General features: G+C 65.5%; 3 protein-coding genes across 3 annotated transcripts; 1 reads left to right on the top strand and 2 right to left on the bottom strand.

The window, feature by feature from the left end:
* Positions 1 to 625: 625 nt before the first annotated feature.
* Positions 626 to 1,788, top strand: SSTR5 (somatostatin receptor 5). Its single transcript, XM_047779177.1, has one exon. The coding sequence runs from the start codon at positions 660 to 662 to the stop codon at positions 1,785 to 1,787; it is 1,128 nt and encodes a 375-aa protein (XP_047635133.1). The 5' UTR covers positions 626 to 659; the 3' UTR covers position 1,788.
* A 7,240-nt stretch (positions 1,789 to 9,028) lies between these two features.
* Positions 9,029 to 10,457, bottom strand: C1QTNF8 (C1q and TNF related 8). Its single transcript, XM_047779176.1, is given in 3 exon segments — positions 9,029 to 9,111; positions 9,114 to 9,578; positions 10,253 to 10,457. Coding segments are annotated over 3 exon segments (753 nt in total).
* A 4,248-nt stretch (positions 10,458 to 14,705) lies between these two features.
* Positions 14,706 to 21,105, bottom strand: TEKT4 (tektin 4). Its single transcript, XM_047779175.1, has 6 exons — positions 20,483 to 21,105; positions 18,112 to 18,182; positions 17,662 to 17,805; positions 16,883 to 17,105; positions 16,017 to 16,171; positions 14,706 to 14,963 (listed from the first exon to the last, which is right to left on the bottom strand). The coding sequence occupies exons 1-6, from the start codon at positions 21,014 to 21,016 to the stop codon at positions 14,747 to 14,749; spliced, it is 1,344 nt and encodes a 447-aa protein (XP_047635131.1). The 5' UTR covers positions 21,017 to 21,105; the 3' UTR covers positions 14,706 to 14,746.
* Between the last annotated feature and the right edge of the window lie 5,403 nt (positions 21,106 to 26,508).

Genomic DNA, 26,508 nt, shown 5'->3' with positions numbered 1-26,508 from the left:
TGGCTTTTCAGCCATGTGGAAGGCCCGGCCCCCTCCTGAGGGTTCCAGGATGCCCCCCAGAATCTGGCCTTGGGGTCCCACAGAAGAGTGGGCCCAGGAGGTGTCGCCGCACTTCTTTCTGGCTGGCATGGTGCCTGGCCAAGGTCTGGGTCCCCTTATTACGTCTCCGTCCCTCCCCACCCGTCCCGTGGCCCCCGGAGAGGGGACTCCCACTGTCCTTGTCCCTTACCTGCAAGTTGGGGGCATCGGTGTCCCCCTCCAGGACCAGAAGGCTTAGCGAGACTGGAGGGTGCCGGGGCTGAGCCGGGAGGGGCGTCGCAGGGGGAGGGGGTGTGGGGCCGGCGGGTCTCTGGGAGCCACGGAGGTTACCGCAGACATCACCTGGGCTCCCGGGGCCACCTGCCCGCTGCTCGGACGGCTGCTGTCCCGCTGCTCCTTCCTCTCCGGGCTTGTTTTCCAAACAATTTGCTTAATGTGACTCCCGGCCCAGCTGAACATGAGTAATGTGTTTCCCTGCCGCCGCGGGGTAACCCTGTGCCTCCGGGCAGGGGGGCAGGCGCAGGGGAGACGCCCTCCCGGTCAGTCGCTCCGTGTCCTTCACTCTCTTGCAGTGGCCGCGCCCGGTGCGCCCGCTCGCCCTGCCCTGCCCTGCCCTGCCCATGGCAGCCGCGATGGAGCCTCTGTTCCCAGCCGCCCCGCCGAACAGCTGGAACGCCTCCTGGGCAGCCACCAGCCGTGGTGGCGGTGGCGGCGGCAGCAGGGAGAACGGGACGCTGGCGGAGCCGGTGCCCTCGCCGGGCGCTCGGGCGGTGGCGGTGCCCGTGCTCTACCTGCTGGTGTGCGCGCTGGGGCTGGGCGGCAACGCGCTGGTCATCTACGTGGTGCTGCGCCACGCCAAGATGAAGACGGTCACCAACATCTACATCCTCAACCTGGCCGTGGCCGACGTGCTGCTCATGCTGGGCCTGCCCTTCGTGGCCACGCAGAACGCCCTCTCCTACTGGCCCTTCGGCCCCGTGCTGTGCCGGCTAGTCATGACGCTGGACGGCATCAACCAGTTCACCAGCATCTTCTGCCTCACGGTCATGAGCGTGGACCGCTACCTGGCCGTGGTGCACCCCCTTCGCTCCGCCCGCTGGCGCCGGCCCCGGGTGGCCAGGCTGGCCAGCGCCGCCGTCTGGGCCTTCTCGTTGGTCATGTCGCTGCCGCTGGTGGTGTTCGCCGACGTCCAGGAGGGCTGGAACACCTGCAACCTCAGCTGGCCCGAGCCCGTGGGGCTGTGGGGCGCCGTGTTCATCATCTACACGTCAGTGCTGGGCTTCTTTGGGCCGCTGCTGGTCATCTGCCTCTGCTACCTGCTCATCGTGGTCAAGCTGAAGGCGTCGGGCGTGCGCGTGGGCTCCACGCGGCGCCGCTCGGAGCGCAAGGTGACCCGCATGGTGGTGGTGGTGGTGCTGGTGTTCGTGGGCTGCTGGCTGCCCTTCTTCATCGCCAACCTCGTCAACCTGGCCTTCGTGCTGCCCGAGGAGCCCGCCTCCACCGGCGCCTACTTCTTCGTGGTCGTGCTGTCCTACGCCAACAGCTGCGCCAACCCGCTGCTCTACGGCTTCCTCTCCGACAACTTCCGCCAGAGCTTCCGGAAGGTTCTGTGCCTCCGCAAGAGCTCCGGCGCGGAGGATGCCGACGCCACGGAGCTGCGAGCGGGCCAGAGCGGCCGGCCGCCGGAGGCGCCGGTGGCCCCGCGCGGCCGCGAGGCCAACGGTCTCATGCAGACCAGCAGGCTGTGAGGCCGCGGCCCGCGAGGGGCCGCGCGCAGCCCCGGGGGAGGGGGGCCTGGAGCCGCCGCGGAGAAGCGGCCAGACAGCCCCAGCCTAGGGCTGGCGCTCGGGGATGTATGCAAATGCCAGGCCCCCGAGGCATTATGCTGCCTCCCGGCTGCAGCTGGAGCGGCCTATCCAGCCCCCCCCCCACACCCATCGCCGGCTCCTCCCGCCCCCGCCCCAGGCCTGGACCGGCCCTGGCGAGGCTCCTGCCAGCCTTGCTGGGAGAAGCCTGTGGGGTCCCAGGTGCCCGGGCCCCTCTGCGAGGCTGGGAGGAGAAGGACCAGGGCGTGGGGGTCGCTCGCCCGCAGGGCCCCCCCCATCCGAGAGGGCCCTGCCCCCGGGGCCGCCCCCACTTGGGCTTCCGGGGTGCCGACCCCACGAGGGGGCGGGGCGCAGGCAGGGGGAAGGCTGCTCCCCCCGCCTGGGCCCCGGCCCCGACCCTGGACAGAGCCCGAGCCTGGAAACGAGGTCGCGTAATGAGGGCGCTTGTGTTTGACAGCCGCTCCCTGAATAAACGAGAGAATAAATGTCTGACTCTCTCCCAGAGCAAATATTGTCCCCGGAGCGGATCGAAGCCGGTGCAAATCAGGGCGTGTGGGTCGCAAACGCCGGCATGGAAGCAGGCAAAGGCGCGGCGGGATGGAGGATGGCAGCGCGGGGGAGTGAGCACAGCCTGGCTGAAGGGAGCCGCGCTGCTGGGGCTGCCCAGGAGGTGGGACCTGGTTGGGCCTTGGAGGACACAGGGGCGTCTGGTCCTTCCCTGGTCAGTGGGTGCAGGGAGTGGGCGACTCTTTGGGGTCCGTGCCCCCCTCCTGGGCACGTAGGAACCCTGATGCCCCCAGCTGAGTCTCCACCACTCCTGGGCTCCAGTCTGGGGGGTGGGGGCCACCAAGCCTGATGTCGGAGTCCCCGGGGGCTGGTGACCAAGCCTACCCCTTCCTGGCCCTGGGGACCAGCATCCCAGGGAGCAGTGGGCACCCTGGGAAAAGCTGAAGCCCGTCCAACCAGCCACTCCCACCACACGGTCAGGCCACCCCTGGGTTCGGATGCAAAGTGCATCCGCTCAGAGTGACTTTGGGGAGCGAGCAGATGGCTCGGAAATATCTGCCCAGGTCAATTTCTCCCAATTGATTTGAAATGGCGAGCTCTCTCCCCGGGTGGTGCCAGCTGAAAGCGCCCGTGTGCGGATGGCAGGCGCCAGCAGCACCCTGACCGGGCCTGCCTGCGAGGGTGTGAGAGCGTGTGTGTGTGTGTGTGAGCCTGGGTGCACGTGCGTGGGAACGTGTGGGTGTACCTGTGTGAGCGTGCGCGTCTGGGGCTGGGTGCACCCAGTGGGCGGAGGGGCTGGTGGATGTTTCCGGAGGTTCCAGGCAGCCCCTGGACCCTGGTCTGGGTGGGAACCGGGGACCCGTGTAGACGGTCCCCAAAGCCCTGGGCGGGGGTGGGACACAAAGTGGGAGGAAGCGAGGGTCCTGCTGGGAAGCAGGGTCAGGAGTGTCTGGGAGCCGTGGGCGCGGGACGGTGGACCCGGGGCGTAGCCTGGCCTGGCCACTGCCCTCTGCACCCAGCACAGGCTGGCGACAGCTGCGGGGGCCACAGAGAAACCACATTCTGCAGGCCCTGAATAGTGGGGGGGGGGGCACAGAGCACTCACCCTCGGGGCTGACCTGTTTTATTGGCTGTCTCTCCGCATGGATGGGTTTTATTGGCCTCTGGGCTCCAGCGGCTCCCAGAGTGACCTTGCTCAGGAAATCCGGCCTGCTGGGCAGGGTGAGGCCACCTCTGGGATGGGTGGGGATGAGGGGTGGTCTGTCGGGCTGGGTGGGGTGCAGGGGGGAAGGGCAGCAGGTGTCGCAGCCTCCTGAGGGAAACTGAGGCTGGCGCACGTGGGGCCTGAGCCAGCGAGGGGTGCTCTGGGTGGGGCCCCAGGAGGGGTCAGGAAAGGCCACTGTCGCGGGTGTCCTAGGGTGTCCTGGGGTGGGAGGGGGATAAAGCAAGGGCAGACCCCAGAAGAGCTGCACGAGAACCGGGGGCTGAGAGCTGGGACGCCTGTTGGGGTATCAGGAAACTGATTGGTGCTGAAAACAGGGTCTTTGCCGGGCACCCATCTGAGGCTGTGCTGAGGGATTCCTGGGGCCAGGCGAGGGCCCGGGGCTGCTGGCACGGAAGGAGGGGACCCAGCCTCACGTGAAGGAGGGGACCCTGCCTGGCCTCTCTCCTCCTCCTGCCACCTGGCTGCAGCCTCCCCAGCCCTCTGGACAGTGGGTCTGTCTGTCTGTGTGTCCCCTGGAGCCATACTGCAGGGGCCCCCATGCCTGCCCACGGGTGCCCTGAGAGACACACACACTGGCGGTGAGCTGGCACCCTCGGTGGTGCGGGAGCAGCCACCGGGCCCACAGCCACCTTGTGTCTCCTGCCATCCCGCACGGACGGATCTCCTGTCGTCTCGGGATTTCTTCTTCCAGCTGCCTTCTAAGGGTGCCCTGCCTTTGCTGTGCCCAAGGTAGGAGCACTTCACTGTGCCAGGCATTTTGGCTTCAGGGCTGATAGGGAGCAGTATTTCCTATTTTCACAAAGTCGAATCTGTCACTCTTCTGCTTGGGAAATTCGACAATTCGACCCTTTTTTTTTTTTTTAGTGGCACCTGGCAGTTCCTGGGCCAGGGATTGAACCCGAGCCACAGCAGTGACCCTGGACCGCAGCAGTGGCAACGCCAGATCCTTAACCATTAGGCCACCAGGGAACTCCAAGAGCCGTCATAACTGTCTAAGGTGGGCGCTCAGTGGTGTTAAGCACATTCGTGGTGCTGGATTGTCCTTTTGTGTCTGGCTTATTACTCCACGTGGCGTGGTGTCCTCTGGGTTCTTCCACGGCGTAGTCTGTGTCAGAGTGACTGCAACTCTGTTTATCTGTTTGGCAGATAACTCAGGTGCTTTCTACCTGCTGCTGTGGGCAGTGCTGCTGTGCGGTGTGTGTGCTGCACGTGTGTTTAATGGTTGTATTGCCGACAGCTTTTTCCTGCACTGAAATCTGCTTGAGCCCATCAGGGGACCCTTCAATGCAAATGCCCCCTCTTCCCAGCCTAGCTGGTACCGCAGGCTCTCGTCCTCTGGGTGACTGGCCTCTGGGGGTTCCTGTGGTCTGCCTGCTGGCCACTGCATTCAGACCTTAGCTTCAGGGAGTTTCCGTTGTGGCTCAGCAGATTAAGAACCAACTAGTATCCATGAGGATGTGGCTTTGATCCCTGGCCTCGCTCAGTGGGTTAAGGATCCGGCGCTGCCGTGAGCTGTGGTGTAGGTGGCAGACACAGCTCGGATCTGGCATGGCTGTGGCTGTGGTGTAGGCCGGTGGCTGCAGCTCCGATTCGACCCCTAGCCTGGAACTTCCAAATGCTGCAGCTGTGGCCCCCGGCCAAAAAAAAAAAAAAAATCAGACCTTAGCTTCAAACTCGGTGTTCACGTCCCACGGAGCAGGTTTCCATTCAGAACTGAGCTGGCTCCTGCTCCTATGTTCCTCCAGACTCCCGTCAGCACGATTTTGCAAAGTTAGAGAACAGGCTTTGGAGTTGCTGCTGTGCGCAGTGGGTCAGGAACCCAGCTGCCACGACTCCTGGCGCCGCGGAGGTGCAGGTTCGCTCCCTGGCCCGGCACAGTGGGTTAGGGGTCGGAGATGCCTTCGTGTGGCTCCGATTCGATCCCCTGGCCTGGACCGCCACAGGCCATGGGTGTGGCCAGGAAAGAGGAGAGGAGAGGAGGGATGAAAAGGGGGTTTGGTCACAGATGCTCACCCTGGCACTGCCCACGACACAGACGGACACGAGAGGCCACAGAGCGTCTGATTCCAGTTATGCCAAGTGTGCAGAAGCAGCAGATCCACAGATAGAAGTGGGCTGCTGGTCCGCAGGACTGTTGGAGGTGGGGAGGGAGGCGATGCGAACGTTCTGGAACCCGATAGCAGAGGTGGCTGCACGATGCTGTGAAGGAACTAAATGTCGCTGAATGGTTCACTTTCAAATGATTAATTTTAGGGTGAATGAATTTCACCCACATTTTCAAAATGGACGTGTTGTTGAAATTCCACTAAACAGGTAAACGGGCCCCGTGTTCTAGTCCTTTCCTGCTTTCTTTCCCCGGGGCAGGCACGTCCTGGTTCCTCCCAAGGCAGTGGGTGCCCGAGGCTGCTGTCCTGACAGGACCGCGTCCCCTGTGGCTCCCCAGGCCTGGGGCTGCCCCCCGGGAGCGTGGTTTCTGTCTTGTTACTTTGCAGAAACGCTGCTGCCACTTCTTCCCTGTTCTCAGCCGCTGTTTTAAAATACACCCGGGGCAGCGAGGGGTGAGTGGGGGTGGGGGGTGGAGGCACTGGTGCCGGTCCAGGCCCTCTGCAGTGTCCCCTGGTGGGTCCCCCGGGGCCCTGAGGCTCTCGCCTGGTGCCTCCTCAGGGCTCCGGGGCATTTATTAGATGCCCTCTGGCCTGACCTGCTCTGCTCCCCTCGGGCCGCAGCCGGGAGCAGGGCCTGTCTTGGGAGCCTCAGCCAAGCTGCCCCAGTGCCTCCCGGTCCAGGCACCACAGCCAGAGCGAGACGTGAGGGAGGCGAGCAGCCACCAGGTCTGCCCTTGACCCTGCATCCTCTGGGCCCCCAGGCCGAGCAGAGCGCGGGTGAGGGAGCGAAGGCCGCGGGGGGCTGGAAAGAGCGGGGGCTTTGTCCGGAGCTGCTGGGCAGGGGCTGCAGGCTGGCCTGCAACACACAGGGGGTCTGCGTCCCGGTCAGGGTGGGAAGGGAGTCCCGGAGCCGGTAGGACAGAGGGAGCCCGAGGCCTTTCCAGTCCTGCGCAAAGCCCCACTCCCGTTCGGGCGCCTTTATTCCTTTTCTTTTTTCTTTCTTTTTTTTTTGTGTGTGTGTGCTTTTTAGGACTGCATCTGTGGCATATGCAGGTTCCCAGGCTTGGGGTCTAATCAGAGCTACAGCTGCTGGCCTACACCACAGCCACACAATGCGGGATCCGAGGCGCATCTGCGAGCTACACCACAACTCACGGCAACGCCGGATCCTTAACCCACTGAGCAAGGCCGGGGATCAAACCCTCAATCTCGTGGATCCTAGTCGGATTCGATGGAAACTCCCGGGTGCCTTTATTTCTGCAGCAGACCCCGCCCTGCCTCTGAGGCCCCCATTAGGCTCTGAGTTGGATCCTGGCACCCGGCCGGTTGCTGAGCACCCTGGGCGTGTCCGGTTATTCCAGCCATAAAAGGGCACAGGCCAGAGGTCAAAGTGCAGCCTGAGGCTCCTTTGCCCAACTCAGCATGGGGTGGAGGGGGGAGCAGGTCCCAGAATGGGGATGGGGAAGGGGTCCCAGAGCTCCCTCTGGCTTCCCTCAGTCCCTTCCAGTGCCCCCCTCCAGTGGGGCCAGGGCCTCACCAGCCCAGAATGTTCCAGTCCAGCCCTGACCCCTTGACTGGAACAAGCCCTGAGTCCCCCTGCCCTGGCCATATGCCAGGGCTGGACTTAGTTGGGCCTTGGGGCTCCCTGGGGGCCGAGTCCCTCTGAGCCCCTGATGCTCTGTATCTTGGGGTAGAGACCCCTGCCTGTGCTGGGGGTTTGGAGTCATGGCCCTGCCCTGGCCTGAGCACAGGGACCTGTCCGTGCCCCTGGGTCTTGGCTTCCTTGTGGGCATCCTCGTCGGCAGGAGGGGCTGAGGCAGCACATGGGGTGCAAGGGCCTCTTACCTGCCAGGAGCCCCTGCCCTCCTGGCCCAGGCTGGCAGGAGGGACACCCACAGCCCTCCAGGGCCAGGTTCAGGGTGGGCACAGGGTTGACAGGAGCCCTGGTGGCCCACAGGGCATGCCCACTGCTTGGGAGGCTGTGGGCCCAGGCCTTGAGATGGGCTGCTGGCAGAAAGCCCCTCTCCTTGCAGACAGGGGCACCCCTTCCCCAGGACCGCACAGGAGGTGCCTGTTTGTGAAATGACTGAGTGTCCCCCCACCACCCCCCATTGCCACATCAGCTGACCGCTGTCTGGAGAAAGTCTGCCTGGGCCAGGTGGGTGTGGGGCCCCAGCCAGTCAGGGACACAGCTCAGGACGGGATGTGCTCCTGCTGGGAGGGAGTGGGGCCGGAGGGGTGGGGGCAGGTGTGATGAGGGGACAGGACCAGCCAGGCAGGCGTGCTGTATACCCAGGACTTCCCTGTTTGTCCAGCAGCCGCAAGGCTCTGGCGATTCCAGATGCTGTTCCTGCCAGGGCCCTGCAGCCACACTGCCCCAGAATCTTCAGGAGGAAGGGGGCAGCCACAGAGGGGGAGCCAGGGCCCCGGGGGGAGGCAGGTGATGGGTTCGCAGGGCTGGACAGAAGGCCTCGAGTGGCCAGAGGACACGTGGCAGGACAGGAACAGACTCCGAGTGGACCCGAGGGTGGAGCAGCCTGGTGGCTTCAACCGCGGGGTGGACAGAGGCCTGCTGTGGCATGGGCGTGGCTAAACTCCACCCACGCCTACGCACAGGGACAGGGCCAGGCTGCTCAATGCCCCATCACCGCCAGCCCGACTTCAGCCTAAGTAAGAGGTGACACCATGAGGGCCTGGGGCTCCGCCGGCTCAGGCACACATTGAGGCATGAACCCCCCCTCTTCTAGTCCATTCCAGACAGACAGGGGGGTGCCAGGGGCCCCAGAAAATCAGGCCACCAGAGCTGGGCATATGGTCGCCAAGGGCAAGACCCAACCAGGGGGCAGCAGCCCCACCTGCCCCGCCCCACCCAGCTCGTGGCCTCTGCTGCCCTGTGACACACTTCCGGCCAGCGTCCGCTCTAAGGGGTGCTGGAGCTGACCCCACTCCACCAGCGTGGAGCCCGACACCCAGTAGGTTCTTTGTAAAAATTTCCATGATAGTGGCGCCTGGCACAGCCTTTATAAGCAGAACCATAGCTCGACCAGGGTGCAGGGCAAACCCATCGCATGTGGAGATGCCCACCCAGGCCCCCTCCGCCCCCCGCCCACCACACTCCCAGGACCTAGGCCCACTTCTCAGATTTCTCGGTGTGGACATTTGGCCTGTGTCCGCCCCCGTGGGGCAGGGCCAGGTCCCTCTTTTTCCTGCCACAGCCCTGACGCTCGGCGTCTGCACGCGGTGGGCGCTCGGGCCCTGCAGGTGTCCCTCCTGGGGTGGGGCTCGGGAGCGAGGGCCGCGGAGGGCTGGCCAGGGCATGGGGGCCGCTAGAGCTCGGCGTCCGGCTTGATCAGGTGGCCGCTGAAGGTGATGTAGAGGTCGCCGCGCTCCCCGTAGATGGTGTTGTCCGGTCCCTCTGGAACATGCGCACCCAGACGGCGTCGCCCGCGGCCAGGGGCAGCAGCAGGCTCTGGGTCTGCATCACGCTGCGCTCGCTGGGCTGCGCGTACAGCACGGCCGCCGCCTGCCGGTTGCACATGATGTGCCGGTAGGTTTCCTTGTAATTCCAGATGTGCACAGTGAGGCTCAGGAAGTACACGCCGGGCACGGCACAGAGGAAGCGACCAGGGGCCAGGTCGAAGGCACCGTCCAGGTTCACCAGCTCCGTGTCGAAGGGCACCTCCTGCAGGGCGTCGGCGCTGTGCAGCCCCTCTCACCGGCCCACCGAGAAGGCCACGTAGACGTGCTGGCATGGGGCGCCCGGCGGCCCCGCCTGCCCCTTCTGGCCCTTGCGTCCCTGGAGCCCCCTGGAGCCTGGCGGACCCTCCTTCCCGCTCCTGCCAGAGTGACCTCTGACCCCTGCCTCACCCTTCTCACCTGCGGGGGGCAAGGGGAAGCCACTGGTCAGGCTTGGGATTCAGGATCAGACTCTCCGGCCACATGGCCTTGCCAGCAACCTCACCTCTCCCTGCCTCAGTGTCATCTGTCAGGTGGGTGCCGACCGCCCTCACAGGGGACAGTGAGGTCTTGGCCATCTGGGGCCTGTGTGATTGTCCCCGCGGACGGCGGGGACAATAGGGGTCTGGCAGCTGCCAGAGGAGGGGTCTGAACGGGGCTTTGAAGGACTCGAGGGCTGGGAGCTTGATGGCCAAGTCTAAGGTCAGTGCAGCCCCGTCCAGCCTGCAGGCTCACGCCCTCTCGGAGCTCAGCCTCTGGCAGGGGGACACCACGTAGGGGGGGCCTCAGAGACCCTGCCCCCGGCCCACCTTCCCTGGGGTGCTGGGCCAGGGAGGGCAGCCTCGGGACGGGGCTGGGGGTGCAGGACGGAAGGGGCCTCGGGCCCCCATTGTTCACGACCCCTCCCCCAGGCCGCCTTGCTTCCCATCGCGGGGAGTGGGGAGCAGGCACTTGGGTGCCCCGGCCCAGCCCCAGAGCCAGCCTAGGCCTTTGCCCTGCTCTCCTGCGCCCCCTTCCCCGTGCCCCTCAGGGCAGGTCCCTCTGGGGACAGGGGATGGGGGACGGGGCGGGGCCGCCTCTCCAGAGACACCCACCTTTGAGGATGGCGATGTTGATGGTCGGGCGCACGCGGGGCAGCTGCCCCCACTTGTCCCCATTGATCAAGCGGACGTGCGGTCCGGGGGCCGCCGGGGGCCAGGCCGGGCGGCAGCAGTGCACGCAGGGCCGGCGGGGCAGCCCCAGGCCAGGCCAGGCGCTCACAGGCAGCACCAGGAGGAGCAGGAGGGCAGGGGCCGCCATCACCTGGTCGGGGGACAGGACGGAAGCCCAAGGGTGGGAGAGGAAGACAGGGGTGGAGGAGGGGTCCCTGGGAAGGAGAGCCCTGCCCGGCCCCACCCCACGGCCAGCGCTGTGCCCCCTTCTCCAGGGAAGACAGCAGGCAGATCAGGAGCTGCCTGGGTGGGGCTGGGCAGTGGGACATCAGACACTCACACTGCCACCCTGACAGATATCCCGAGTGGGTCCCCGCACACCCTCACTGGCGCCCGGATGTGGCCCCAGAACCCTCCCTGTCGCGGCACTTGAGGGACCACTGCCAATAGGAAGGGCGGGCACGGGGATCCTCTCACACCCGCCTCTCCCGAGCCCCAGCAACGCCACAACGGTCCCCACCCCCGGAGGGCTCCAGGCTCCTCAGGGGCGGCCCCTGCCTGGTGCCCGTCCCTCCCAGGCCTCAGTTCTGGGCTGCACCGGGCACCATCACTCCTTGCAGTCAGGGAATCTTGGTCCCCTAAGCCCCGTGCTGGGCACCCCGCAGCTGGCAGGTGCGGGGGTGCTGTGTGGAGCTGGGGGCTCCGAATCAGCCCTCCGAGGCCCCCACCCCCCTGGCCCGGCCAGAGCCCTCCAAGGCCCTCACCCACCTGGCCCGGCAGCACCCTCCGCCCCCAGGCTGGGCCCAGGCTCCTGCAGGAGGCACAGTCTCTGCGTCGCTGGGCAGAGGGTGGCACCTGCATCCTGACCTTCTGGGGGAGGGAGGGTGACTTGGCAGGTGACCCCATGTGGCCCCCGCCCATCCTGGGCCTCCTCCCTCCCCGCCTCTCCCCGGCAAGGGCCTGCCGGTCTCCTGGCCCATCTGCCACAGGTGCAACTCCACTCTCTGTCTCAGCACCAGTGTCGGTGAGCCCAGCACGGCCTGGGCTCAGGTTTCCTGGCCAGTGGGCCCTGCCTGCCTGGTCTCCCCGTGGCTGTGTCCAAGAGGCTCAGCCAGGGTCGGTGTCCTGCAAAGGCAGGCGTGGAGGGCAGCGTCCTCGCTTTTCCTTGTACCAGGGCCATAAAACCCAGGCTCCCTCCTCCAGGAAGCCCTCAGGGGCAACAACCCAGGGTGAGGTCCTCCGTCTTGCGTAGTAGTTCTGAGGCCCACTCCCCGTCTGAGCTCCCCTGGCAGTGGGAGCCCTTCTCTCCACCACCTCGCCCTCAGAACCTAGCAGACCCTCGCCAGCCCCCTTAGCCATGGGGGCCCCCGCAAGACCCTTCTGAATTCCTCCGGTGGGGGAACTTGACAGGAGTGAGCGTCTCCTGGGGAGCCCGCTCCACGGGCAGGCTTGTCCCCTTGGAGGTCTGGGGTCCCAGGCAACCTGGCCACGTGGCTCTCTCAGGGTGCTGGGAAGACCCCTGCCCACCCCTACCCCACCCCTACCCCACCCCTGCCCTGTTACTGTGTCACGATCGGGTGCTGCCGCCTGCCTGGCTGTCTCCCGCGTCACTGCCCCAGTGGCCCGTGAAAGAGCCCTTTCATGCCTGCCCCAGGCTCCCGTGGCTTCCCAAAACCAACGGGCCATCCAAGACCAACAGGCCTCGGGCCAGCTTCAGAGCTCCTGGGCAGGAGGCCCACGCGGCCCTGCTGCCTGCCACCCAGCCCACCCCCTGCCCGCCACCTGCCATGACGTCTGTGCAGCCCCACCATGGGGGCTCCAGGTCCCTCTGGCCAGCCCCTGGGCCACGGTGAGGCTCTGGAGGCCTGGGGGCCTGGGAGCTGGCTGCCATCCATCATCGGGGGTGCAGGGACTTAGCAGGGAGTCGGGGAGGCTGGAGCTGTGGCCGAGTGCAGCCTGGGTGAGGGAGACGAGGAGGCTGGAGGCCAAAGTCAGAGGAGACAGACCCCCCACCCCCGCCTGCGCGGAGGCCACCTGGTGATGGCGACACCCGCCCATCTCTGGCTGGGACAGGAGGTGAGGGCCGTGCCTGGCAGGCAGAGCCCAGGAGAGCAGCATCTGGCCAGGCCCGTGGCGTCTGCCCCCACTCCCGCTGCACATCCCAGGGTCACGGTGCCCAGCGGGGCTGGAGGCCTGCTGTGACACCCTGTTGCTGTGACTCCCTGTTGGGGGTTCTTGGCATGACCCAGCCTTCCAGTGGATAAGCGCTGTGTCCCTGCAGTGCCAACCCTGGCAGGAGTGACTCACAGGGCCCCCAGGCAGTGGCAGGTGGGGGCTGCACCCGCTGTGAGCGGAAGCTGAGCCCACAGCACGGCCCCAGCCTCATCCTTACTCTGGGCCTGAACAGCTGGATACTGGGCCGGGGGCAAGGCCTGGCACCTCGGCCTGAACCTGGGACCATGTGACTCCCTGCCCCACCAAGCCAGGCTGCCTGGCAGAGGGAGGCACCAGGCGTGGCCTGGGGAACTGTGCCTGCCTTGCCGGAAGGCGAGCTGTGGGCGGCTGCGGCTGGCTCACTGGCTCTGCCCATCTGGGCACAGCCCCGGGTCTGGCTTGTACCCCAAGCTCCCCAGGCTGGTCCTCCTCACGGCTGACCAGAGACGGGGCAGGGATGTGGATGGAGGGGGAGACTGAGGGGCCCCGTCTGGGGGGGCGCTTCTCATGCCAGGTTGAGGGGGAGCTGAGCTGGTGAGGGCTGTGGTTGGGGGACCCCGCCAGCTGCATCTAGTTCCCAGACACCCCCCACCCCAGGTGACAGCTCCCCCTCCAGCTGGGCTCGGCACCCCCAGGCCTCATCAGCAGCACTGCTGGCATCTACATGCGGGTCTGGCTCTGAGTGGCCTAGACGGAGGCCTCCCTGGGCCCAGGGGCAGGGGCTCCTCTCTGCCCACCCCCGCCCCCGGCCATCCCGCTGTCCCCGGGCCTCCCGGCGCTCCCAGATAGGCTGGGCTGAGCTCTGCTGCCCCTCCCTGCCTCTGAGCCTCAGGTGCCCCACCTGTAAAAGGGACACCGTTGGGCTTGGGAGGATCCCTGTGGGGGAGGGAAGGCCACAGGCCTCGGCCACCCTGGTGTCCCTTTCCGCTGTGCCTCCCCGCTCCCGACTCCTGCAGGGGGGTGGGGCCACCTGTCCCCCTCCAGGCCCCCCCATAGAGGCTAATCCTCTTGGGAGACACAGCCATAGCCTCAGGAATTTGCCATGGGGCCTGGAGCCGCCTGCCCATCAGCTCCAGGCCCTGGTCACATCTCTACGAGGCGACAAAACTTCCAGCCTCCCAGGTGGTCATGAGACGAGGGCACACAGTGAGTGCCAGGTGGGTGCGGCCCCCGGGAACTGCGCCACCCTCCTAGCTATGGAGATAATGGCCTTTGCACAGCACCCCCACTTAGCTTTGCATCAGTGGCCGCCTGGGGGGGGCTGGGACGAGGAGGCCCTCAGTGCTGATGGGGATGCTGCGAGGCACAGCCGCCTCGGCCTCAGCCATAATGGGGGTCTGAGTGGCTGGCGTGCATGCGGCTGAGTTATTATCTCCCAGCCTCTTAGCGGCTGCTCCCTGAGTCCCGCTGATGAGCTGTGCTGGGGAGGGGACGGTGGCCCGGATTCTTCTGCAGGGGCACAGTGAGAGGGGATTGTGGCCACCATGAGCGTGCCTGGCCCACCTGGCTGCAGATCTGCCCAGAGCTATGGACATAGCATGTGGGTGGCATGGGACCAGGAGGGCATCCCCCCCACCCCCCCGCTGACTCTGGCAAAGGAGGGGCTGGATGAGGAGCCTGGCCACAGAGGTGACCCAGGTGGCTGGGGGTGGAGGGCCCCACCAGCGCCGACCCTCCAGCCCTCAGCTCAGGGACTGTCCCCCAGTGTCCATTCTGTGCCAGGCAGGGATGGCAGGCAGAGCTCCCACTGTTCCCCTGGTAGTTGCCACACAACAGGACGCCACAGGGAAGAGCTGGGCCAGCACCCTGTTGTCACACCTCTGCTCCGGGCTCATGCCACCCCCCGCCGCCCTGACGAGGGATGTGCCAGCCAGCCTCGGTGACACCACCCATGGCACGTGAGCAAAAAGGAGCAGGGCTCCTGTTGACATCGTCGTGACCAGAGGCTGTGACACGTGTTGATGGAAGGCGACACTCGACACTCAAAAGCATCCAGCAGGTGGCCCAGGGGGGCAAAGAAACTGGGCCTGGACCGGGCCCCCCCTGGGCGGTGGCGAGCAAGGAGGTGGGGCCTCGGCGTCCTTGGCTGACGGCCCCTCCCCAGAGCCGCGCTGCAGAGGCTCTGACCCCCCGGGGCAAGGGGTCCACAGGCCGCTCCCGCCTGCCCAGGCACATGCCCCGAGCGGAAGGAACGTGCTCTTTATTTGAGGGGGGACCGCCCGGTCACTGGTAGCCGGCCAGCTGGAGGACGGTGGGGTAGCGGGCGCGGTGGGTCATGCACTTCTGGCGGTTGATGAAAAGGCTGTTGGTCTTGACCGCGAGGTCTTTCTCTAGGTTCATGCGTGTGTCCTCCAGGTTGCGCAGGGACTGCTCGGCTTCCAGAAGCTTCTCCCTCAGCACCGCCAGCGACACGTTGAGCTCCTCCACCTCGCTCACCAGCCTGTGGGGGCAGGCGTGGGGGTGGAGGTGGGTTGAGCAGAGGCCAGACTAGATGGATAGGGAGGGCTGGGTAGGATGGGGCCCATCAAGATTCGAGGGCTGGGAGCCAGGGTTCCTGTCGTGGCGCAGCGGAAACGAATCTGACTAGGAACCAAGAGGTTGCAGGTTCGATCCCTGGCCTCGCTCAGTGGGTTAAGGACCCAGCGTTGCCGTGAGCTGTGGTGTAGATGGCAGACGTGGCTCAGATCTGGCATTGCTGTGGCTCTGGTGTAGGCTGGCAGCTGTAGCTCCGATTGGACCCCTAGCCTGGGAACCTTCATATGCCGGCGGGCGCAGCCCTAGAAAGGACAAAAAATAAATAAATAATAAAGTAAAAAAACAAAGGCTGGGAGCCTGGTGGGGGCATCCTGGCTGAGATGCTTGGCCAAAGAAGGGCCCCTGAAGGCCCAAAGGGAAACTCAGCAGCTGTGCCTGGAGGGGCCGGGCAGGTCCTGCGAGACCCTCTGTTCCTTCGCATCCTGGCATCTGGAGGTAGGTGGGCACCCCTGCAGCCAGGCGATGCCCCAGCTCCCTGAAGGGCTTGAGGGGCTGGGAAGGAGGGAGGCCCAAGGCTGGACGCTTCTGCTACAAGGGCGACAGGGACAAGCAGAGGGCATGGCCCCAACTATGCCTCTAGCTGGGGACAAGTGTCCACTGTGATGAGTGGACTGTCCCCAGCAGGGCGGCTGATGGCCGTGGGCAGGGGAGCTCTGCCTCCCAGACCCCAGGCTCATCCGTGGGGTGAGGGGGGCTGCGGTCCCTAGCACTCGGAACCAGTGTCCTCCAGTGGGCGTCCAGGTCCCGTCGTGCTGGGGCAGGGGCGCGGACGTGGGAACCCGGTGTGTGTGAGGTGTGCTTGTGTAGGGCTGGTGTCTTTCCTCTTCCTATTTGCATGGCTGGTGGGGTGGCGTTCAGGGGGCACAGAGGCTGAGGAAGACCCAGAGAGCGTGGACAGTGCCCGTATGGTGGATGGTCACCAGGCCCAGCCCAGAACAACCCCGGCAGCAACAGGCACCTGAACTGGGCAGTGTCCCGGCACAGCTCCACGTTGGGCCGGTGCGAACGCTGGTACAGGCGGGTCTGGGCCACCTTCAGAGGCACCTCCTTGTCCTTGACGGCCTGCTTGAGCACTGCAACATTGTGCTCCTGGTCTGTGATCTCTTGCAGCGTCTGCACACAGGACGGCTGGCGTGGGTCTCCCTACCCGCCCCAAAGCCTGGGCCACGTCGAGCCGCTGGCTCCAGCGGCGGCATGGAGCCAGGAAAGATGTGGACATCCCCCCCCGCTCCCCACCCCCGACACCACCAGGCACCCAGAGGCCTGGGGCAGGACAACAAAGCTGACTGTGCAGTAGCTCTGAGAGCCCCCAGCCCTGTGGTCACCAGTCCCTTAGGCCTGGTAAGGAGCTGGACAGACAAAGGCAGGAAAGGTCACCCTGAGCGTCTAGGGTCAGAGCCCTGCCGGCCAGGCCCAGTCCCTCGGAGCCCCACCAGCAGCTGAGCCCACCACTCCTGCCACCTTCCCTCCTCCTCCATGCTGCCCCTCCTGGTCAGTCCCTCCGGTGGCAATGCCACCACCCCCGAACTTCACTTGGTTTCTCAATCAGCTTTAAGGAGGGCCCAGGCAGGAGTAGGGGGTCTGCTTCAGGGGCCCCTCAGGATGGGCAGGGCCGAGGAGGGGCAGAGCCAGGCCACTCGTGACCAGGGCATAGCGGCCAGTGGGGCAGGGGTGGGCTACCCTGACATGGCCTGGTCTTTCTCTGTGGTTACAGGTGACCAGCCCCGCAGGGTGTGCTGGGCGTGGCCTGATAGTGGTCTGGGCGTGGTCTGGCTGTGTGTGGGCGTGGCCAGAGTGGGCTGGGCTCCGCCACGGAGGCCCCACCTTGCGCAGGTGATGCTCCAGCTTGTGGCGCGCGTCCTCCAGCTCCTCGCAGCGTCGTCCAAAGGCCAGGTTCACGGCGTCGCACTGCAGCCGCAGGTCCTCGGCCGTGTCCTGAAGGATGCAGTCGATGAGCTCCCGCAGGTTGACGGAGGCCAGGCGTTCGCGCTCGGCGCGGTACAGGTTGTCCTGAGTGAACTTGGCCCAGGTCTCAGGTGTGGAGGCACTACGGGCAGGGGGGTGGGCCGGCACCGCGATCAGCGGGGACACCTCCCAACGGCTCCATTGCCCACCAGGCCCTCCCCGCGCCCGTCGCGTCCCATGTCGCCTGTGCCCTAGCACAAACGACCACTCCCAGTCCTAGCGCCTCCCCCCCACTCCACGGACCCGCACGCCCCTGCTGGCGCTCCCCCTGCCCCCTGCAACCTCCTCTCCGCCCCGTGTCTCCCTTGCCTCTTGCGCCCCCGTGTGGTTCCTGCGCTTCAGTGCCTCCGTTACCCCGGGCCCTGCGCCCCCAGGGCCGCGCTGCGATGGGTGGTGGTCGAATGCCCTCTGCCGGCCGCACGCGGAACTGCACCCCGCCCGCCTCAGGCCGCCCTCCACTCTGGGTCGCGTCTGCCTCCTCAAATCCCAGGCCCTGCGGTGAACCGTGGGTGCTGGGCACTTGGGCAGGGGTCCCGCTCGGCTGCCCATTCCCAGGAGCAGTGGGAACGGGAGCCCAGGCGACTGGGATCTCGCAGGAGGGGGCCGGGGGGGGCGGCTGTTGGCACGGCGGGCCCCACCTCTCCTCGAACTTGGCCGAGTGCGGGTAGAACTGGACGTGGGTGCTCTGGTTGTGGTAGTGGCAGCAGGCCTCGTCGATGTTGTAGGCCTCCACCTTGTCAGACCAGCCCATCTCGCAGGTTTCCTTGTGCTCCCGGTTCAGCCTGGGAATGGCGGGCAGGGCCTGTGTCTGGCCTCCAGGCAAACCCCCCACCCCCGGAGCGACCAGGAAGTCCATCTGCCCAGAGCAAGGCCCAGGGATGCCGGCATGGTCTCTGGACCCCCAGGCCCTCGGCCATGCAGGAATCTGCCATCCCACCTGCCCGGTGCCCCCACTCCCAGCCCTGCCCTCCTGGCTGGGACTGGGCCGGAGCCCCCAGCTCTCTGCACCTCAGGGCCTGGTCACCCCCATTTACTGCCGGTAGCTGGACTGAGAGGTAGGGGGCGCCCTGGAGGCCGCCCAGACCCACCGAATCTGGTTCACGGCCTGCATGATGGTCCTTTTCAGGAGCTCCTGAATGTTCTGGATCAGCTCTGCCTCCTGGAGGAGACGCGGATTCTTGGTGAGGATCTGAGCCGGCCGGGCTGCTGTGGCCCGTGGTCAGCCTCCTAGACGCCCAGGAGGCATTGAGATTTGGGGTGACACCCAGTGGAACTGGAGGATTGGCCAGCACCTGACCCCTGATGGTGGCCTCAGGCGAATGTCACCTTGCTGACCCCGAGCTTTTGGAAACGAAGGATGACCCCACCTTTCTCACTGGATTTGTTCTGGGCTTCTTTTTTTTTTTTTGTCTTTTTGTCTTTTGTTGTTGTTGTTGTTGTTGTTGCTATTTCTTGGGCCGCTCCCGCGGCATACAGAGGTTCCCAGGCTAGGGGTTGAATTGGAGCTGTAGCCACCGGCCTACGCCAGAGCCACAGCAACGCGAGATCCGAGCCGCGTCTGCAACCTACACCACAGCTCACGGCAACGCCGGATCGTTAACCCACTGAGCAAGGCCAGGGACCGAACCCGCAACCTCATGGTTCCTAGTCGGATTTGTTAACCACTGCGCCACGACGGGAACTCCTGTTCTGGGCTTTTGAGCATCTTGTTGCAGCCGGTGCAGTGGCTCTTTCTTCTAGGGGCTTCTGGGAGCGGGGGGGGGGGGTCATCCAGAGGTGGTCCCCATTTGCTGGGCGCTCAGCACCCCCTGGACTCTGGGGGCTGCCCTTCAGCCTGCCCAGGACCCTGAGGGCACCAGCCTGACTTTTGGCCCCTGGGCAGCATGGTAACAGCCTCTGAGGACCCGGCCACTGGGGACCAGGAGTCCTCCTGGGGTGGCCCTTGGGGCCTTGGGCTCAGGGAGGCCATACATTACTGACCCTGAGGACACAAGGGGACCCTGTTTCTTCCCACCACCTTGACAGTTCCATTCTCTGAGTAGGAACTGCCTTTTCCCCTTAATTTGAATTTTCGCCTCTGTCGGGTTCTAAGCCCTCACGTGACCAGGTCTGACCTGTCTCCCTGTCCTGGCCCCATTGTCGCCTGTGTACAGCTGGGTGATGGGGGGGGGGGCTGCCTGAGGGCAGAGGGGTCACTCCTGGAGTGTGGGGTGGAGTGGGGGGCAGAGGAAAAGCCTGGGGCCAGAGAGGTGCTGGGCTCCAGCCTGAGCTGGGGGTTTGCAGGGGGTGTGCAGCGCCTGGGCTGGCCGACTGGCTCCCCTCATCTCACGTGTTCCCGCTGCTGGCAGCCAGTTCACAGGCCAGGCTCTTCCCCGCCAGTCTAAGGGGCCTGGCACAGGGAGCCCCCTGACCCTTTGGGGGCTGCCCCAAGGACAGGTCCTGCCAGGTTCGGAGGGTCAAGGGCTCCTTGTGGGATGCACGTGGCCTCCACACCATCCACACCTGCACGCTGGTCTGAGGCTTGGTTTCCAACACCCCAGTAGGGTTGGGGGGGGCATGCTGGGCTCCACTGCTGCAAACTCAGGGTCCTCAGGCTCAGTCTTAGTTTGCATGAGCCAGGGTGACCAAAGGGCCTGTCAGCAGGTGCTAGGACCCAGGAGTGACTGAAGGACTGTCCCGTGGGTGCAGGCACCCCCAGGACCCGGCAGAGAGGCTCTGCCCTTCCCCACACACATCCCAAGCCAGGCAGCCGCTCCTGGGGCTCAGCTCAGGCCCTTTGTAGTTTGGGGCATGTGTGAAGGACCATCAGGGCATCATGGCACTGGCCAGGCTCCACCCTGCCCCAGTGGCCCCCGACTGTCCCATCCTTGGGCAAACGTTCCAACATGCATCCAGGTGTGGATGCTGCCACGGCCTGGGCCCTGCCTCCGCCCCCAGTGTGAGCCATAGTGGGGGCAGGGGCACAGCAGGAGCCCTGGACCCCGGACTAGGGTGAGGGGACACAGGCCAAGGTCTAGCCCCAGCCTAGGCCCACTCCAGGCCCAGTCCAGCCCCAGCCCAGGCCACAGTGCCACTAGCCTGGCTGGGCCTGCCTTGGAGGGAGCCTGGTTTTGCCCAGCACCCACTGTGAGGCCGGGCTGTGAGAAGGACAGGCCCGGTTTCTGGGGCCAGGGAGGGCACCTCCCTTCTGGACAGTGTGAGCCCTGCCCCTGCCCCTGCCCCCTGCCCGGCTGTCCCAGACCTACAAGCAGAGCCAGCTTCTGCCCTCTGCCTGCCCACGTGCCGGTGTGTCCCTGCGTGTGTGCTGAGGGCTCAGGCTCTCTGTGCTGTGTGCAGCCACGTGGTACACGGGCACCAAGGCCTTTGCCAGCTGTGTTGTGGGGCACACGCCTTCCCACACTCTCTGGCGAGAGGTGGGGCGGCTGGGCTGGCCGTCCCCGGGACCCAGAGGGACCGAACCTTCAGCAGCTCCATCTCCACCCAGTCGCGCACGAGGTCAGGGTGCTGGCGGCGCTCCTGGCACTGCAGGTTGTCTGCGGCGATGGAGAAGGGCAGGGCAGTGGCGTCCAGGGCACGCTCCAGCCGCTGCTTCTGGGCCAGCAGCAGTTCGGTCTCTGCGACCAGCTCTTCCACGTGGCGCTGTAGCTCTGACTTCCAGCAGTGCGTGTCCTGCAGGCGCTCACCCACCTTCTTCATGGAGTCCTTCTGTGTGCGCTGTGCCAGCGCCTCCGTCTCAGCCACCAGCTGCTGGCTCTCATGGCGCTGCCGCTCTGACTGGTCACGGTCAGCGAAGGCCTGATGGTAGCGGGCGTAGCAGTTCTGGAACCACTCGTCTGCCAGGTACTTAGCTGTGCGGAAGCCAGCAGTGGCCAGGCCAGAGGATGTGTGGGCGCCCGTGTTTTGGGCCACATTGTACAGCTTGCGGGGCAGCTGGCACGCCGGCACTGTCTGCGGGGCGGGCTGCTTGGTCGTGAGTATGTCCGTCTGTGCCATGGTGCCGCCCAGGCACAGGTAGGAGGGGGAGAGAGAGGAAGGCTGCTTAGCACGGTCAGCAGGGCAGCTCCGGCCACTCTGTCCCCAAGCAGGACATGGCTCCTGGTCTCCTGGAGACAGGTACACACCAAGCTCTCCTGTTGCTAGGTGATGGGGACAGCAACCCCCACACCGCAAGGCCCTCTTAAAGGACCAGGCAGGCCCCAGCCCTATCTGTCCTGGCCACATCTGGCACCTGCCTGGCACACTTGGAGGCCAGCCCTGTCTCCTGCGTCTTAGCTGTCCCAGTGGGGCTTGCCCCCTGGGCATGCAGGAGTCTCTGATGGAGAGTTGGATTCAGCCTCCGGTGGGTGCCTGGAATCAGATACTCAAATTTTCCCCACATGTAGGAGGCAGGTCTTGTCCTGGAGACAGTGTCTCCAAGGCCACCCAGGGCCTGGGAGTGGGGTGGTGAGACACATCTCCAAGTACCCTGGGCCTGGGCCAGGAGCCTGAGCGCCTGGGCAGTGCCCAACATGACCAGCAGAGGGCACCATTGGCCACAAAATGCTGTGCCATGCAGAGGCGCCATGGTGCCAGTGGTTCTCTTGCCACAGCCCAGCCTACCATCTGACCCAGATGACCTCTCCCGCCCCCCGCCCTGGCTCCTCCTGTGGGACCCCCCCCCAGTCTTCACAGCGGGACATCCACACGGTGCCCCCAGCAAAGTCCATGTCCCCTTCCCCTGGGCCTCTCCCACTACGGCTCTGTCCCCTACTTGTGCTGCAGGAGCCCCTGGACTTCCTCAGACCCACCAGCCTGGGCTCGGCCTGGGCCTGGGCCCCCTGCCCTCCTCCCACAGGCGTCACCCTCAGCCAGTGCCCCTCACTTGGCTGACGGCATCCATACCAGCCGGCACACAGTAGGTGCTTTATAAATGTAAGTTTTGGGAACGGCAGCCCAAGACCTTCCTAACCCAGAGCCTGTCCTTGGGGCTGACAGCCTGAAGAACGACCTTGAGCCTCTCTGTGCCCGGTTCCCAGGTGGCAGGGGACACACAGAGCCTGCCGGGGTGGGGCCACAGGAGGGGCCACCGCCTAGCTTTTATTAGAACCTGCCCCTCACACACCGTCCTTTCCCTGTGGCCACAGCAGGGCGGAGCTGCCTGGGGTCTGACCCGGGGAAGCAGCCAGAACACGTGGGACCAGGACTGCGCTCCCTGGCGGGGCGTGACCCTGGGGCACGGCGGGTGGGCCAGCAGGTGGCGCTCTTGCGTGAGAGTGGAAGTCTGACTCGCCTGGGACAGGCCACGGTCTTCGGGGTGGGCGCTCTGGCCAAACCGGCCCTGGCCCTGGCCAGTGGCAGACCCCTCGGCCTCCTGCTTTTTGTCCAGAGGGGAGTGGTGCTCATGGGCTGAAGGCTCCCAGGACTCCCGGGTTGGATCTGGCCCTGAATTTTACCATGAGGCTGGACGGGAGGCCCCTTGGGCCTCAGTGTCCCTATTTGGGGAGTGGCGTTACCGGCCACTGCGTGGAGCTGCTGTGGGCAGGGCTCGAGTGGAGGCCGGCGAATGGTCGGCCTGGTGCCCAGTCCTGGAGGGCCAGCTCCTCCTCGGCCCCTCCCTGCCCCATGCAGCACCCCTAACCCCCTCCTTGTGGGGTCTCTGGCTTGAATCCCCAACCAGGCCCACTGCAGGGGACCCGGGGAGCGAGGCTTGTGAGGGCAGTGGGTGCGGCCGTGCGCAGGGGCGGGTGCATGGCTTTATGAAATGTATTTTCCAAGTGGTATTTGCGTCGGGAAAAATGAGTTTTGGGAGCTGCCAGGGCCGCCCAGCACCCTTCTCCCCGCAGCACTCAGCCAGCAATGTGGAGGCCCCAGCGCTCCTCCCAGGCTCCGCGTGCGCACCCTTGGGAGGGACACTCCCTTCCCCCAGGGTAGCCCTGGGGGTACACCCCCCACCCCGGCACCTCCTTTTGGGGCCAGGCCTCTCGTGAACCCTTCCCAGGACTGTGCCCTGCAGCCTTGATGCTTTAGGGTAAACTGAGGCGGGGGGAGAGGATGACAGGGTAACAATGGCAGGGGTGCTGCACGGTGCCCATGGGCCTCTTTTAGGGGAGCCACTCTGGACACAGCCACAGGCGGGCAGCACACAGGGAGGCAGGGGCAGAAGACACACCCACGCTGGCTCAGGGCGGACCCGGGACCCGGCAGGGGAGCAGCTCAGAGGACATGCTTCGGGCGTTTGGGAGGAGCCCCCTTGCAGGGAGGGACAAGCACAGGGTCCCCACGGAGGGCACGGCCCCTCTGTGCCCCAGGGCTGGACCTTCTGACCCCAGTGTCCCCTTTTCTGGACTCAGAGTCTAATGGGTCAGCTGGGCGCCTAGCAGCTGGGGGCCATGGAGGGCTCTGCCTCGACTGAACCCCCAGGGGCCGGACCCAAACCCGGGGAAGGCAGGGCCAAGGTCGCCCCGGCCACAGCTAGCACTTCTGGCGGGGCATGGGGGACGAGGTACAGCTCCATCAGGAGTGTCCCCGTGACAAGGACGATTAAGAGGACAAGCTCCCCGCGGGTGTCCTGCCGCACCTGGCTCAGGCCATCCCGGGGGCCAACCTCGGCTCTGCAGGAAGATGCCCAGGACACTGGACAGCTCCTCCCCCATCTGCTTATGAAGGGCCTGACCCCAGCCTGACCACAGGGCTCAGGGACCTGGCTCCACCCGCACACAGGGCTTATAGAGAGTGGGGTTACTCTGGAATGGCTGTGACACATGCCATGTCAGTGTACCGGGGTCAGTGGACCGTGGGTCCCCTGTGGGCCCAATAATGGGTGCGCCTTGTGAGAGGGGCCCTCCTGTGTGCCCGGCCGGGCTGGCCTCTGGTCCAAGGCCCCTGCTTGCTCTGTCCCCAGCCCAGAAGTGGCCAGAGCAGGAGACGGGAGCCTGTCACTTCTGCCTAGCTTCCCAGCCTGCAGCACACCCCAAGAGGCCAGGTAGCCGTGACAGGCCCAAGGCCACTCAGATGCCAGGGCAGAGACTCAGCCATCTGGCCTCCTCGGACCCCCGCTGCACCCTCACCACCCTCCCACCTGGAATTCCACCTCGCCCATCTCTCCCGGGGCCAGAGAAACATTTTCATAACGGGAAGGTTTGACGTGGCTCAGACAGCCCTGAACCTGGCCTTGGCCACGGCCACAGCAGATGCCAGGAAGCCAGGGGGCAGGAGAGGAGGCTGAGGGCAGGGAGGGCTCAGGAGGGCTTCCTGGAGGAAGTCTCCTCTGCCACCCTAGTCCACATGGGGGCGGGCACCTCCAAGGCTGAGGGGCACGATGGTGGTCTGACCGGCAAGGTCTTGCCCAGGGAGGGACGTGGCCCGGCAGAGGCTCTGGCGCTGCAGGATCTGACGAGGCGGTGCCGGACGTGAGTGTGGGCAGGCAGGCCATGCGGGAGCCTGCAGCCAGAGGCCTGGCCCCCAGCTGAGGCGGGCGCTGTGCCATGTCCCTGAGCCAGGCTGCCGGGCAGCTGGAGGGAGGCTGGCAGGCTGAGCACTCAATCCCAACTCCCCGGCCTGGCTCGGCAGGGGGCTGGGCACTGAGGACCGCAGGCGCTGCCCTGGCCACACCTCACCAGGGAGGGCAGCGCACGTGGGACCCAGCTCATCCTCCGGGAGGTGTGTCTGCATGTGGCATCTGCACCCACCCCCCACTTCCCCGCCCCCTGCAGCTGCAGGCACCCAGCCCAGTCACTGGGGAGGCTGCACGGCTGGGAGCCATTATGCGGCTGGGCCTCGGTTTCCCCGACTGTGAATTGATGGAGCATCAGTCTGTCTCTCCGGTGTTTGAGGGTGGGAGGAGGTGGCTCGGTGGGCCTCTCCTCTGAGTGGCCTGACCCCCAGCCTTGTCCCCACACTCTGTCCCCAACACACATCCTTCCCGGCAGGGTCTGTGGCCAGGTGTGGAGAGGAGGCTGGGAGGGCCCAGCAGCAGGTGGTCCTGGGCGCCCACCCACGAGGGGTTGTTGGTTGTCTGAGTGGCAGGGGGCTGGGATCCAGACACAAGGTGTTCCTGGGCCTGGGATCAGATCTGAGCTGCTGCTGTAGCAACACTGGATCTTTTAACCCACTGTGCCAGGCCGAGGATCGAACCCCGTCCTGGCACTGCAGAGACGCCAAGGATCCCACTGCACCACAGCGGGAACTCCTGCCCCGCCCTGTGGAACTACTGCACATATGTCCAAGCTAAACAGGGTTTTTTTTTTCTTTTTTGGTCTTTTTGTCTTTTCAAGGCCGCACCTGCGGCATATGCAGGTTCCCAGGCTAGAGGTCTCATCGGAGCTATAACTGCTGTCCTACGTCACAGCTCACGGCATCGCTGGAACCTTAACCCACTGAGCGAGGCCAGGGATCGAACCCACAACCTCATGGTTCCTCGTCGGATTCGTTTCCACTGCGCCACATGGGAACTCGGAAATGGGTTTTATTTTTATGTATGTGGAAGGTCATGTCGCTCCACCTTGGAGATGTGGCCCTCGGTGTGGTCCGGCTGGTCCCAGGCTGTTCTGACCTGGGTTCCTGGCCTGGGTTCCGCGGGCTGCTGGGCAGAGGGCTTCCTGCTTCTGGTGCCCCCTGGTGGGGGGGGCTGGGTCCTGCTGGGGGCGTGTCTGCCGGTGGGCGGGGCTCGCCCAGCCCTGGCAGGTGTGGGTGCAAGACGTCGCTACCCCTGCGCCCACCACCAGTTTTCCTGACGCGCAGCTACCCACCGCCGCCCGCGCCCCTCCGGGAGACCCTCCAAGACCCCCAGGTAGGTCTGGCCCAGGCTTTGCCCTGGTTCCAGGACATGTAAAACCTTGTGTGTGTGCCTTCAAGAGCGGCACCTCTGTTCCCGCAGTCCTGCGCTTGAACCCCGCTGGCCCTCACTCACGCCCACGCTCCTGGGGCTCCTCCTCCTGCCGCCAGACCCCCAGGTTGGGGGGGGAGGGTAGCCGGTGGGGCTCAGAGCTCTGGTTCCTGCTGCAACTGTTCTCCAGGTTGCGGGTCACCTGCCCGGGGCATGGGATCTGACTATAGGGCCCGTGCGCCGCCCCCCCCCCCCGCCGCCCCCCACCGTCTCGTCGTGGTTTCCTTTTGGCCTTTGGATGTAGAATATTTTTTGGGTAGGTTTCGGTCTTTTTTTATCGATGGTTGTTCAGTCGTTAGTTGTGAATTTGGTGCGCTGGTGAGATGAGGGGAACAGAAGTCGGGGCGCCCCGCACACAGTGAGGCCACACAAGCCGAAACACTGGCTTTCGGAGCAGAAAGAGGTTTATTGCAGGGCCAGGCAACGAGACCCGGGGAGCTCGTGCTCAAAAGGCCCAATCTTCCCGATGGTTTGGGGGGAAACGGATTTATAGGCAGAATTTGGGGTGAGGGCTGCAGGCTGCGTGCCTTCCTTCTGATTGGTTGGTGGAGAGGTCGCGGGGCGGGGCTCCAGGAACCCCGTGCTCTGCCTGAAAGCGCCTCCACCTGGGCGCGGGCCTTGG

This window comes from Phacochoerus africanus, chromosome 5, assembly GCF_016906955.1.
Source record: "Phacochoerus africanus isolate WHEZ1 chromosome 5, ROS_Pafr_v1, whole genome shotgun sequence".
NCBI classification, from domain to species: domain Eukaryota; kingdom Metazoa; phylum Chordata; class Mammalia; order Artiodactyla; family Suidae; genus Phacochoerus; species Phacochoerus africanus.
Note: the sequence above shows the minus strand (reverse complement) of the source record. Positions and strands in the feature narration are given on the sequence as shown.

What these genes read in the sequence shown, in the direction of transcription:
- SSTR5 (XM_047779177.1), top strand. Translation starts at nt 660, where the DNA reads ATGGCAGCCGCGATGGAGCCTCTGTTCCCAGCCGCCCCGCCGAACAGC.
- TEKT4 (XM_047779175.1), bottom strand. Translation starts at nt 21,016, where the DNA reads ATGGCACAGACGGACATACTCACGACCAAGCAGCCCGCCCCGCAGACA. An exon ending in CAGGCCGTGAACCAGATTCG is followed by an intron (nt 17,806 to 18,111) that starts GTGGGTCTGGGC and finishes CGCCATTCCCAG; the next exon opens with GCTGAACCGGGAGCACAAGG. An exon ending in CGGGACACTGCCCAGTTCAG is followed by an intron (nt 14,964 to 16,016) that starts GTGCCTGTTGCT and finishes CTGCCCCCACAG; the next exon opens with GCTGGTGAGCGAGGTGGAGG.